The following is a 14,643-nucleotide window of genomic DNA, read 5'->3' on the forward strand; positions in this document are numbered from 1 at the left end:
ATTTGGTTTTCCATAAGGGTTCAAGTTATTGCAGAAGAGAATCATCAGCTTCCCTAGAGAGCTTAAGCTTCATGCCTAAAATATAGTGGCAGAGAAAGAAAATTGTTTCTCAACATTATCTGAGAGTATTGCATTCTAGCACATTCTTAATATTATTCCCCATAGGAAAATACTGAAGCCGCAAAGACTGAGAAGGGTTTATGAGTATGCAAACCATTACAGCTCCTCTGTGGCTCATCTTTATTGTCTTCATCTTTATACATCAATACTTTTGTTTTATTTTCTTTAATGAAAAGAGGGTTTAGTAAGAGCTGGAAGATTGTTTGGTACAATAAATCCCCGGTTCTTGTTGTTTTCACACAAGTCATCAAATTAAAATATGATGTTAACCATATGTAACTGGGCTGATGCCAGGACTGGCCTCTGAAGCTGCAAAACATTTTGGGACTCTTTGCCCATGAGGCATCACTGCTTCCAGACTGTCTCAGTATTCTCCAGGAAAACTGCTACTTTTTTAAGGATCTCAGTATGCGTTTATATGAGCTCAGTGTGTGTTTATATGAGCAAGAGAAAAGCATTATAGGAAGAGTGAAGAAAATGAAAAAAGAAAGGGAAGTGAAAGAAATGATCATAAAGAACCATAAAGGGCTCAAAAATATGAAGGCTGCATATAAGACTGTGGTAGAGAGAAAAAAAAAAAGTAGCAAAAATAGGCAAAATAGAGATAATTTAAAAATTAGAAAAGTATACCATGGGGAAAGAACAAGCACACATGAGACTTCTCTAACTTTTATAGGAATGCAAATTTAATTTTTGTATTTCAGCCATTAATGATGCTCCATCTTCCATGCAAATTTAATCTCTGAAATCTGTGTTACTGGTTTTGTTTTTGTTTTTTATTGTTTGATATCGTGGCATCTCATAGATATGTAAAAGAGGATCTTACCATGCTCAACATTGAACAAGCCTATGTGATATTCCACATGATCTCCAAACATTTATTTCTGTACATATATATTATAGAGAGGGTTTGAGGTAACTCTCTCCAGTTGCTTGACAGTGGCAAATCTTGGGGAAATAGTTTTCAGGCTGAACAGAGTTACAAAATTTCACATTCTAACAGAGTATGAGGTCTGAGGAGAAATTTAATTCTAATGACCTTTTCTGACTGAAATGAAAGCTGCATGGGCAGAGTGAACTCTGGCATTAAATGGTGAGACCTCTCCACAATATTTAAGTTAACCAATTTTTGTGATGGAATTCCTTGTAAAAGTTCCAGTAGTAATAAAAGCAACTATAAAATAAGGTTGTCAGTTTACAAGATACTCTGTGAAATAACATAAAATGGCCTTTGTCAGGATGACCATACCCATTAGAAAGATGAGAAAGTGAAACAATTTGTCAAATATGCAGGGATTATCATCCCATTTTGCATACATCATTAAAAATGCATAGTTGTTAAATTGGTAAATGTTCTGATATGACTTGAATAGACTGATATATGTGGATAAAGGGTTTTGTTGTTGTTGTTAGTTTTTTTTATGTTAGTCTGCAGGTCCTGAGCACAGTAATCACAATGTTTATTGTGCCTCTTCTTTTGTAGGTCCTTTGTGGAGTCAATAACCTTCAGAAAACAAGCCACAGTGGCTAGGATAGACTTCTGTTCTGAGGCATCATTCAGAAGAACTTGTTTCTTTTTACTGATGACAGAGTAAATCGTGGATTATTAGAAGAGAAGACAGAACTTAAAAATTGTGAATAACTGCCTCAGTCTAATCTTTCAATTTAAATGTAGTCTTGTCTTTGGTTGTACGTTTTTTGTGAATGCAAGTCTTTTCAATTTTAAAAGTATTTTTCTCTTCTAGACACCTGTAGGCAAGATAGCTTTGCAAGGTGAGAAAAATTCAGTCCTGAAATCCACCTCCAACTTCCAGAGCTGATAAGCGATTTTATTTATTCATTATTTATGTTGTTCTTTTGCCTGAGTCATTTTTTTCTCCTACACGTCCACCACAAGTTATGATCACCTTTTATTTTTTCCCAGGACTTGCTAGTATTTCAATTCACTTTATTTTGGGATATTACAACTAATACAGCCTAGCAAATAGATTACAGAACATGTTGTAAGATCTTTCCAGTCAATGGATGTTTTCTCTTACACTGAACCCCCCAATGTTGAGGTTCAGAAGGACAAGAACATGGGGAATTGCACAAACTGCAACATCTCCAAAGTAGGTGGTGCCACTTTATCTGCTAGAAAACCATTTTCCTGCCACATGATATACATGCAGCATTCTTGTTGCATGCATTTATTAAGTTTCTGCAAAAATTCAGACTCCGTTGCAATAAAACATGGCTGATTTATATACAGAAGAAGCTGGGAGCAGAGACAAATAAAGAGGTCAAACCAGAACTTGCATTTGCAGTATTTTTAGAGAAGAGGAATTACAGTCTATTGTAAAATGGACAAATGTCTCAGTAACTTTGTATAAGCCAACAATCACTTACCACACAGGTTAAAATAGTTTTTCTGCACAATTGCCCAGCAGAGCTAACAAAGCTGAATCTGCAGTCCTGAGAGTCAGAGGAGGAAATAAAATCCCTGTCTATTAAAAAGATACAGCAGTATATGGAAGATACAAAGAGATGTTAAATGAAGGTCTGTGCCACTCAATGTACATTTTTAGTGATATATTTTTAAATCCAGTTAAATTATAAGAGCAGAATTTTCCTAATCCAGTAATAAAGGACTCTGGTACAGAGTAGAGTACAGAAATGCCATTTAACCATTTGTTACTGTAAAGATTTTCTTTCTTGAGTAAATGTTTTTAAAAAATGAAGTCAGTGGAATTGTGCCTCACAAGAGGAGGGGAAAAACCATTAATAAACGTCCACAGAAGATTTTCAAGGCTCTACAACAAAGGCTGCAGCCACTGCCTTAAGAACTATGGAAGCAATAAAGTAGGTGAAAAAGTGAGTTTTGCTGCCATGCAAGTATAACTGGGGGAAGTAGAATCCTTTACATTACAACATTTATATATTCCTGTTGGCTTTACCCTACTGGCTATGCAACTGGTTGCTACTGGTTGATGTGGGACAAGTTCAGTGTAGCTTTAGGGTAGAAAGGAGTGGCTGTCTAGGTTCTACAGGTATCATCTTTGGTCTAGGGGGAAGTTAACATGTTTTGTTTATGTTGTCCGCAAGACTGGTGCTGAAGGCTTTCTCTATTAACTGTAAGTCCTGAAGTGCCCTATTAAGATGACTATATCATTCCTCTGCATGGGGAACTAACTCAAAATGAGATCTGGCCCTTGATTCCTCTGTGTGAGAAATGCTTTCTGCACCAGAAGATTCTGCTTCCAGAACAGATCCTGAACAGGCTGCGGCATGGGGAATCTGGCTGGCCATGGTTGTAATTGCAACTTCTAATCAAATGTTTTACACAGCTTGGGTGAATCAGCAAATAATATCAAAAATCAATATTGTGCCACTTCTTACAGCTGCAAGCATGGTAAAAATGTTTATTAAGTTTTCAGTAGTTCTAACTGGGAAGAAAGGAGCTTTTTACATCCAAAATACCAAATAGTTGGTATCCACCGTAGAGAGATTTCTACTATTACATTCTTGGATCAGAATTAGAGGTAATTGTAGCACTGTTCAATGATAAAAAACAGCTGACAGGGGTGTTTCAATTCTAGTCATGGATGATAAACAGCTTGGAGGTGAAATGCTGCAGCTGCTGAATGATAGAGATTGCTATCAGGGTTAAAGAGGAAGCCTGTGTTTTGCTGGATCAAGAAAGATTAGCCATGTTTTGAATATGGGATTATGAAGTAATTAAATAAATGAAGACACATTTCTGACAACTATTACAAGTAAGAATGCGATTACTCAGTTTACACACAATGCTTCTGTAATTTATCATTCAGGTCTTTGACTGGCAAGCGTATTAACCTGCTTCATACTAAGTGAAGTCAACTGTACTGAACTGTGTACTCAATTTGGCCTGCTGTGCTAACAAGTGTGATTTACAGAAGTGAACTAACTGCTGATATAAATATATAAAAGGTAGAACTTGTACAAATTTGGTGGGAAACAGTGTTCTGCTGCTGTCTACTAGCCTGGGTCAATGGAGGATTAAATTGATCTGACGTCCAGTGGGATCAAGAAAGTAGTAATGAGTGTATCTACATAAAACTGGTAAGCATGGATATAGTCCCTTGCACATAAAAATCCTCAAGTATTTATCAGATAGGGTGGTTTGGTTTGGCAGAGCTCAAATGCAGCAATGTCTTAACTTCATGAGTCAAATGGAGCTGTATATAGCTGAATGGCAATAGATTGCTGTAAAGCTCACTGGGGAAATTTCTTAACCATAAGATTTAAGATGGTGCAAGAGCTTTAATGTCTGTGCAGAGAAGACAAATTCTCTGTTGTTAAAAGCCTTACAGTAAAGACCATACAGGAGGAAAACAAACAAACAAACAAACAAACAAACAAAAAACCTTTACGGTACTCTGTTAATCTAATTAAGAATGGAGAAAGCTTAAGTTCACCCTTCCAGGAGGAAGTTATATAAACCTTATCTGTCACTGAAACTAACCGAACGATATTGGAGTGAAACCCTGGACAACCTTGAGAAGAATGGTATAGTCCAATGTAGAAAGGAAGGTGGAGCAAGGTGCTTAGATATGGATTTACATCCAAATCTGCAGGGCTTTGCTTTGGATTTCTTCTATTTGTTATTTTTATTGGGTTATATTTTGCCCTCCTGCAGGCATATAGCTTTCATTAGATTCTATGTGCATCAAGGGGAGAATGCAAGATGGGGTGCTTATGTGGGTATATGCTTGTTCTCTACTGTTAAAATTAATAAACCCTCATTGGTTGTTTTTTTTCAGTCCCAGTGGCTTTTGTTGTGGTTATGTGGTATTTAGGAACTGTATTTAAAATCAGACCTAGGAACAGAACTGTATACTGAGTTCAGTGCACAGATGCAACAGCAAAATATTAATAACCTTGACCCTCTCTTGTGTTCCTAAAGAAACCCCTAATTCAACTGTTTGAAAAAGTGGAATTAACCCTGTTTTCATCTTCCTGGGAGAGAAAAGATGATATTTACAAGACAGCTTAAATAACTTCCCTATTTCCTACCCCTCAAAATGTTCAAATTAAGAGTAGGAAGAGTGCCTTCCTCACAGGTTTTGGGGATGGATTATGGCAATGACCGATGGCTTGGGCAGTGCAAGGTCTACCTTCACTACCCGTTGTATGGGGGCAAAAACATCTTCACAGTGTGGGGCGAGCTGACACAGGGAGGGGGAGCTCTTTGCCAAAACGAATTATGAAGTCTGGGATGACTTTCATGCCTTTGAAATGTCATTACTTCCAGATATTATGAAACCATTGACTCTAAATAGTCATGTACTACCCAGGGCTTATTACAGCTGGTGTTTGCAGGGCTTTTGTTTGTTTATAAAGGGCGGCTTTATGGCTCTGGAACACATCGGGGTGCATCAGGAGTGAGACTTCACTGTCAGTCTCTGTGATGGTGCTACCCCCAGCATCCCCACGGATGCCTCCCCAGTTGCCTCCTCACGACCCGAAGCAGATCAGCAGAATTTCCAGGCCCTGTGTAACGCCCCTGCGGCGCACTCATGGGGCCTGCTCCCCACTCTCCGCAGAGCGAGCAACCCTGCTTCCTTGCTGACACATTTGTTTTGCCGGGAGGGAGCCAGGAGGGGATTTTGTATCCCTTCCCCATCCGTGAAGAGGTTTGGGGAGTGATCCTGGACCAAGAGGTCGATACAGGGAGTGAGACGGTGCCGGTCAGTGACGGGAGGCGCCTCGCCCTGCCCGTTACCTCAGCAGCATCCCGCCGCCAGAAGATGTCGCCAGACCTCGGCTCCTGGCTCACGCAGAGCCCGCAACCGCTCGCTCTCACACACACACGCACATAGACACGCATACACACAGCCGCACACGCCCGGAGCTGCTGACGGAGCCTAGCGGGGGCTCGCCGGCTCTCTCCGACCCGCTGTCCGAGCAGCGGCAGCCGCGCAAAGGAGAGGAGGCAGCGGCGCCCGCCCTGCTCGGAGCCGCGGCTGGCGGCACTGCCCGGAGGTAGGGGCTTCGTCTCAGCCCTGGCACCCAAACTTCGCGGAGCCAGCGCTGGCTGCTCCCGCGGGAGGCTTTGCTGGGGTGTCATAAAGCTTTATTTTCCCCTGGCTGGTGTCTCTGCCCGGCCGCGGGTGAGCTGTTTTGTTTTTATTGCCGTCGCTCCCCGCCCCGCACGGCTGAGCGGGCAGGGTGGGTCTCAGCGGAGCTGGTGGCTCCGCAGGCAGAAGTTGGCGAGGGGCGTGAGGGGAGAAAAGGCCGAACTTGGGTGTCCTCAAACTTCCCCGCTCGAGGAATCCTCTCCTTGCAGATGTCGGGGGTGCTGGTCCTCGCTGCCTGGTGCTTCCTGCAAGTGGAGAGCCGGCATCCCGAGGTCATCACGAGTAGCAGCAGCCGTGGCAATTTCCTGGACAACGACAAATGGCTGAGCACCGTTTCGCAGTATGATAAAGACAAGTACTGGAACAAATTCAGGGATGTAAGTACTTCTCCGTTTGCTGTATGCTTCGTGTTTGTTTGGTTTGACGCCAGCATCTTTTCAGTGGGTGGCTGCTGGATTTTAGGAGATGTGGGTGGAAGAGAGATGCAGCTCGGGCTCGCGGTTGCTGCGTGTGTTAAGGATGTTCGGAGTGGTTTGGAAGCCGGACAGACAGTCCTGGCATTTTCGATTACCCCATTGATCAGGACAATTTTGGCTCGATATCAGTCTTGCTGAAAGCGTAATGGTCTTCGGCATTCCTTTGGGGAGGAACTTTGAGAGAAGTTTCCGTGCCTGCTGCTGAAGAGGCTAGTTAATGTAAATAATGATATTGCATGTTTAAGAAGGGTATATTTACCAGTTTGAGCCACCAGGTGGTAAACACTGAAGCATTTTTTCGCCTACAGATTTGGTGGAAAACATTTTATTGTCAATTCTGCTCATGGATATTTTGACAGTGGTATAGGTTTGGAGGAAGCGACGCTTTGACTTTTTTTTTTTTTTTTTTTTTCCAGCCTAGAAAATAGGGGTAACTTCAAGATGTGTTATGACATGTATCTGATGTATCTGTACAAAACAAATCACTTTCCTAAGATTAAGCTTTGAATTTCCCTAGATTGAATACAGTTGGGCATGGCAAGTCAATGACTAGTGAAAGGCAAACACAACGTTTATGGTAAATGTAACGGTTCTGGAGCTCCTTTTGCTTCTCTTGTCTGTATGTTGAAAAATCTTTCTTGGAGTATACACAGAAAGGCCTGCTTCAGTGTTTCTAAGGCTGGATAAGGGAAACATTCCTGTTAATGATGATCAGGAGCACACTGAGGTTAAGTATTCCTGATTGCATGGGATTTGTGCACTCTGACTGCATTGTGACTATAGGAAAGGGACGAGTACGTAGTTGGCTAGCAGTTCTGCTGGTACTGTTCTGTAAGTTTGTTGTGTGTGTTTTATGTATTAATTTATTCTCATTTAAGTAGCTCAGGTGCTTTATAAAATCTGAAAATGGTAAATTGAATGAACAACTGGCAAATTCAACCAAAATGTTTTTAATTAGGGACAGAATTCTAGCAGATGACTCTCTACATCTTTCAACAGCCTCTTTCCAAATAGAGATTTTGTATTAAATTGTACTCCTTGAGCTTAAAGTTTTTATTTCATTTTATGCATTTTTTTTAAAGTCTTTGCAACTTCTCATCCCCCTTCCCATCTCACAAATGCAATTTTCAGAGGCATGATTCCTCTTTCTGGGGAAGATATTCATTAATATTATCTCTTTCATGTTCTAAGGTTTCACAATTGAAAATGCTTTTTTAGAATTTCTGAAAATGCTAACAAAATCTGTATAGCCTCAGAACTCTCTTCCATAGGAAGAACCATTTTATGGAAAAAAAATCTTAACAAGTCCTCTGTCAAGCAGAAATAAATAGTATAAAGTTTGTGCAAAGTTTAGATATTTTTCTTCTCAGCTATTTTAATGGTTCTATTTAATTACATCTAAACCAGCATGTTACAACTGTGTGTGATTGTCCATGAAATATTTTATGTGGCAAATTGATAGAGACTGCTGATCTTCTACCAAGCTTTTTCAAAGAAAAAAATATAAAAAGTTTGTATAAGCAATTAAACTCTTAATAATGTATTTTCAACCAAAGTGATTTCAGTGCATCATAGTCTTCTGTGAGAGGTTCCATTCACACACATGAAGACATGCATAAGTACAGTTTCTGCCACTATAGTGTAGGAACGACAGCACATTTCTTGTGTGTGGAGATGTCTTGCTTTGTAGCTGTGTTGTCCGGGGATGAATTGTTAAAATATTTTTGTAAAACTGCTTAGTGAGATGACGCACAGCAGTATTAGCTGCTATGTGTGGAGTAGATTAGCATTTCATTTATAATTGTTGAATTTACAGGGAAACTATTTTCCCATCTTCCCTTCATGCCCAAACTGTAACTATACATCATTACTGGATGAAATTCTCAGTGTGGACTCTGTACAAGATGCTGGAGTATAGAAGTGGTGTTTCAGTTAATACTTTATTGGATATGACACTACAGCTGCTACAGAGCAAAGGGCCTAGGCCGTACCCTACAAATCAGCAGAAGTAATTTTGCAGTAAAAATCATAATTACCTTTAGTAGCTTTCAGAATTTGATGTCATGTGATATAAATAAAGTTGCACAAATATTTGCATAATTGTGTCCATATGCACAGTAGAAGAAACACTGCACATATGGAGCTGAGATTTAATTGTTGTGGCTGTGGTCACTTTAAACTATTTGTTGCACGTATGTGCATGCAACACAAACATATGACAGATTTACAGGCATATATGTATGCACAGTGCTGCACTACCACCTCGTTTCTTTACATATGGGTTATAACTGAATATAAAATTTTAAATTGATATTCCCTCATCTTTTTCACTTATTCTTTTCAAAATCAATTGGTTGGTCAAGCTTATTGAGCTATGGTCCAATATGGCCTGATTTGAGAAGACAAGTATTGATTGTTTTCTCAAGTATGACCCATATTTCTTTTGGGTAAAGACAGCGTGGTAGTTGCCCCTAATGGTCCAGCAGTCATTACTCTTCAGTGAAAAGACAGCACAGAAGTACACCTCATTTGAACTCAACATTATAAACACATAATCAGGCTAAATTTTTAAGTTTGACTGAATTTTATAATGTGAAATGATGCCCTGTCAACATTTTCAAAAGGCCTCAAGATCTGGTAAAAACAAGACTTTACAACACAATCTTTTGATGTGGTTTGAGCACAATTTGTGCAATATTTAAGGGCTTCATTTTTAAGACCAAGCAAAGCCTGCTAATGAGTAGTAAGACCAGTCTGACTGGTGTGTTGTGAAGCACATGCTCTTGAAAATCTTGCATATGGTCTATTCGTCCAGTATCAATAATGGTGTAATGTCTTATGTATTGATGTGCTTTAAATATGATCTGAACATGATGTTCCTGTCTGTCTTCTGCCCCTTTTTCCTAGTCTGTCATGGGCATCTTATGTGGCCGGTGACAAAATCTTCTCTCCGTCTTAAGTGCCATTCTATAGCTGGGGATAAGAGTGTTTCTCTCCCTCATGACTTTGTGTTGAACCATACAAAAGAAAGAACAGCACTCAGCATTTGTGATTATATGGAATTTTATTCACCTAATTCATACACTTAATGTGGTTTGAATGCTTACATAAGTATTAAACTAGACCTAGTCAGTTACTTAAGTATCTGAAAAATAAAAACTCAGTCAATATTCTTACTAGAAAAAGAAAACAGTAAGCAAGCTGCAGTCTGTAGGAAGGAACTGCAGATATTTGTACACACTTGAGGCTTGGAAAAGAAGACTTTAGGAATATGAGAGGTAAATTAGACCTTTTGATATTATGAAAACAAATGTTAAGACCTCGATCTTTCGATCAAATCTGTTGAGAGAGATTCTTTGGCTTAAGAGGAGCTTGAGTGCAAATTCAGTACCTGAATGTGAAGTGAATTCTTATGAGTCTTAGAAAGCATTTATTTTGTGAATAGCCATACACATTACTCTAACAGGTCACACTGCAGCATCTCATTCCATTCATAGAGGCTTGGCACAGAAGGCACAGAATGAGTCCTCTTACAGTAAGGCCTGTCTTAACCAAATTATATGAACACACTAATACTATTACTTCTACTTGGACTTATGTCTATTACATTATTAATGCTTACGTTAAAAAAAGGCAATAAGTTCAACTAGCTATGGATTAAACTGCAAGAAGGGGAAAAAAATAAATGAACTTAAAGGATCAAATATAAACCATATAAGGACTTTCTATAAAGTTGCAAGCTAAGAATCTCAGCATGACCTGGTTTTGGTGCATGTTTATGCATGGCAGATTGCCAGGCTATGTTCTTCATTAACTAAACTGTTTCTCTAAACTTTATTACTTGCAGAGTTTCAATTCACTTCAGGTTATCATGTTAGTAGACCCATCCGTGATATACTTTGAGACTATGCATGCCTAGGAAATGAGACATGAAATCTGTGCATATAAAATTTCACAAACTTATACTAAATAAGTTGTTGAATGTAACTATGAGAAGCATTAACATTTATATATAAGTAGATTAGATTATATACTATGTTTCCCAGGTTGGCACAGACCACCAGCCCCTAATATGATTCACTGAAGACAGTTTTGTCAGTTGTTCATCTACATCAGCTCTCTGAGCCTATTGAGTTCACCCTTACCCTAAGCAGAAATGCTGCGTTAGGTGGTAAAGCAAATACAGGCTGAGGGAGTTGTACTGTTCCAGCATTGCCACTGATGGACGTTGTGCTGACCTCTTCATGCTTCTGCACCTGCTTTTCCTCATGTTGCACTTTTCTTCTCTGGTTTGTTTAGCCCAAAATTAAGAGTGTGGTAATGAAATTTGATAGCAGAGAGTTGGAAAACATGACCAATATGGAGAAGGGTTGGAATACCAAGCGGGCAGAACTGGAAGACCTTGAGAACTCAAGTAATTGAAATGAAATGAAATTTAAAAGTACAAAGTAGAAGGTCATGGAACTGAGAGCTAAAATGAATTTATTCTGGGTCCTGGCAGCTTAGCTTGAAATAGATGAGAGAGAAAACCTGTGTACATTTATTGATTTTGCAGAGTTATTCTAAGTAACAGAAGTAATGCTACTCTAAAGAGAACAAATATATTGTTGAAATGCATAAGATGAAAGATTTCTGGTTCTATTGAAGAAAGAAAATTGTACGAAGCATATTTAACTAGGAATATTGAGAGCATAGTAATTGACTTTACTTGCACAAAGCTCATTTTAAAAGAGTAGATTTGCTACAGAAAGTTTATTGAGAGAGAGTTACATGAAGTTGACATAAAGAAAGGAGCAGAATATAGCCAACAAAAATAATTTTATTCCTGACTTTAGGACAAAGAGTATTAATCTACTCATAGTTAGGTTTTTAAAAGTTATCTTTTAAAAGTTCAGTTTTAAAATTGAGCTTGTATGTTAACAAAAAAAGAGTATGGTGCAGTTAACATAAAACATAAAAGAACCTAGATTCTGTGATTTTATTTTTTTAAGAGGCCCTGGATTTTTATTTCATGTATCTGTTCAATAAGATTAAATCCCCATGCAGATGGCTGTCTTGCTTCGTGTCCACATTTATTTTGTCTGGTGGATCTTGATCTCAGATACCCAAATAATGCAAGTATCCCCAGATCCCCTGGCATTTTTGAGCTAACATGGCTGGAATACAAATGTGATTGCAAAGTACAGCTGAGATGTACCTGCCAAAGCTGTGTGAAGTTTAAAAGAGTAGCAGAACATGAGACCAAATTTGTCCAAATGTAATTCACAATCAGCTTCTTAAAACCAGAAGAGACATGATTACTAAAAATGCCGTTTTCAAACTTGACACTTTCCTTCAGCAGTGGACAAGGGGAAAAATAATGGCATTTATGTCAGAATAATTAACTTGGAAGGTATAGAGAGCACACTTTTTATGTTTAACTGACATGTATGCAGCTTGCCTAGGAATGACCTAAGACTCTAAAGCTAAACAGGTCAGTAGAAAACTATTGTGTTAGTTTCTGTATTATATGTTTCAAGTCCTAAGTTGAACAGTAACCTTGCAGAAATCTTTTATAGACTGCAGTCACTAATAATATCCCCAATAAGGAATTCTGTAGATCTGAAGTTTTCACTAATGTGTTTTACAGTTCTTTAGAGTAACCATTCTTGGATTCTACTACTTTGTCTTCCCCGCCTCCCGAACTCTTAAATTTTACAGGTTTTCTTTTCCATAGGGTCTGTCTTTATTATAATTTTTTAAACTGTAGTTTTGTCAGATTTCTGGGAACGGAGTCTTCTGTTATATTTCTGGACACAGATTCTATGTTTTAAGAGTTGGAGTGGGAGCTATAGGAAATATAATGATGTGAAGAGCATGCTGCACCTTCGTAAGTACAGAAAGAAAGGTGTTTTTTTGTTTGTTTGCTTTTTGTAAGATAAATCTTTTGCTTCTTGTTACATGTGAAGTTAAAATTGAATTTTAAAAATTTGGAAAAGCCAATTTGGAGGAATCACAATGCTAGTGCCTCATATATGCAAAATTTCAGCAAATCAAAACCTGTTACATAGCCATGGGATAATACTTCCCACAACTGAGCTAAGCTACTGAATAGAGGTTTTGGCAGGAAGTAGATTGGTCTTTATCTGTCACTTCTATAGCTTGGTTTGTAATCCAGAGTAACAGAAAATCATTCTCATTAAATGGATACAAGGGGGCTTCAATTAATTCTGTGATCTTGGCTGTCCTCTTAATGAACTTAGTGTCATAAATCCACTTCACTGATTGCTTTCTCCTGGGCAGATAGAAAAATACCTGATTAAAAATTGCAGTTAAAGTAACTATCTCAGACTGGTTTTCAAGAAAGGTTTCAATATATCATGGCATACAGTTCAATTCTGGCCAACACTGGAATTGATGGAGGCAGTAATATTTGTCTGTCTATGCAAGTTATTTTGAAACTGTCTAATCAGGAAATTCAGCTGTATGTGTATACAATTTAATCTGAAATTTCACAGCATACCTCGTGGATAGTTTTTATGTGCTTTTTAGGTTGGAGAGCTGACTTCAGCTTTCTTTCCTTGAGTTCCCTTTTCTATTCAGAAATTTATATCAGTATTGTCTCCTGCTACTTGTATACTGTCCTCTATGTCTTTCTCTTCTAGTTCTAATGGTTGAACCTGAACAGAAGACCAAAGAAGTAGGAAGGACACGCTTTAAATTCTTCCCAATGGATGCTGAAAATGATCATAGCAGGGTTAAGAAATGAGTCTGCAGCTGAGACACGCTGAGCTGCTTGTTTGAGGGAAAGAGTGGAAAACATTTTTTGGAGTAGTGTTTCTGTGTCTACTAAGGATATTTAGGTCCTTGTAGAACTTGAATGTAAGTGGTATATATTAATAAAAATCAATTTTAGAGACTTCAAAAATGCAGTGGCAGTGATTCCACTTCCACTTAAATTTTCACTCCCTGAAGGTGGGATGACCAGTTTCACATATTCTTCTTATACTATCATTCCCAAAAAATGGAATTAAAATATTTCCACCAACCTGCACTACATAGATTCCGATCTGTTGCCTCTCCATCTTATTGCAGGGGATGCATATCAGTAATCCCTTTACCTGAAAACTTTGCTGTACACTTGCATGCACTGTAATGATACGTTAAAGGAACTGCTCTGGGATATGGCCACTTCATCCAAGACCGTTGCACCTGGCAGAGTGGGTTTTGGCAAAGCCCAGCGCCTGTGCAGGGGCCGGGGCCTGGCACGGTGCAGAGCTGTCCGGCGCTGAACCTGCCCTGGGGCCTCGCTCCATCTTCAGCAGCTCCTGTGCTTTTTGTGGCACCCTTTACCACATCTCAAACCAATTTTCCCGTGTGGTTAGGCATACAGAGATGTACATCTGGGTTAGGCGGATGTGGGAGCAGAGGACAAAGCTAGCTGCAGAGTTATCAGTCAACCTAATACTAAATCTAACAACAAAATTTATGTTGTGCAAGTCCCAGGACAGTGCACTTCTACTGGGTTGTGTACTGTGTTTGAATAGAGGAAGATGAAGGTTAACAGGTCTGTATTCTTCCTTTGAGTATATGTGCCAGTATCTGACAGCAGTACTTAGTGGGTTAAATTAATTTTTTGTTTGATAACATAAACCTCACTCAACATATATCAGGGATAAATTATGTCTTTTTTTTTTTTTCCCTAAGTGAAGCTGTGCTAACCACTCTTTTTCATGCTAGCTAGAGGGGTTTTGTTTGTTTTTGTTTTTTAAATAATAGGTAGATACATCTCTATTTTGATATCATATTTAAGGGGGATTAGATAGTTTCTGTTAAAGCAGAGATATAATGCACAGCAAATTTCCTGTATCTTGTTTTATCTTAATGGTAATCTGGTGAAACTCATGACTCTTAGTAAGTTTAAAGTTTACTAAACTTTTTAAACCTTACTAAAAGTTTTGCTAAAAGAA

General features: G+C 38.7%; 1 protein-coding gene and 1 long non-coding RNA gene across 2 annotated transcripts in view; both read left to right on the plus strand.

The window, feature by feature from the left end:
• LOC308177555 overlaps positions 1–4,868 on the plus strand; it is an 87,645-nt gene extending 82,777 nt beyond the window's left edge. The window contains exon 3 of the long non-coding RNA XR_013939253.1: positions 1,604–4,868. This is a non-coding gene — a long non-coding RNA (uncharacterized lncRNA). The remainder of the gene's footprint in view (positions 1–1,603) is intronic.
• Positions 4,869–5,885: 1,017 nt separating this feature from the next.
• Positions 5,886–14,643, plus strand: part of SPOCK1 (SPARC (osteonectin), cwcv and kazal like domains proteoglycan 1) — a 288,261-nt gene continuing 279,503 nt past the window's right edge. The window contains exons 1-2 of the mRNA XM_080555024.1: positions 5,886–6,123; positions 6,428–6,595. Coding sequence (XP_080411150.1) covers positions 6,428–6,595 — 168 coding nt within the window. The 5' untranslated portion in view covers positions 5,886–6,123. The remainder of the gene's footprint in view (positions 6,124–6,427; positions 6,596–14,643) is intronic.

Source organism: Anser brachyrhynchus (assembly GCF_964034855.1).
Source record: "Anser brachyrhynchus genome assembly, chromosome: 14".
NCBI lineage: Eukaryota > Metazoa > Chordata > Aves > Anseriformes > Anatidae > Anser > Anser brachyrhynchus.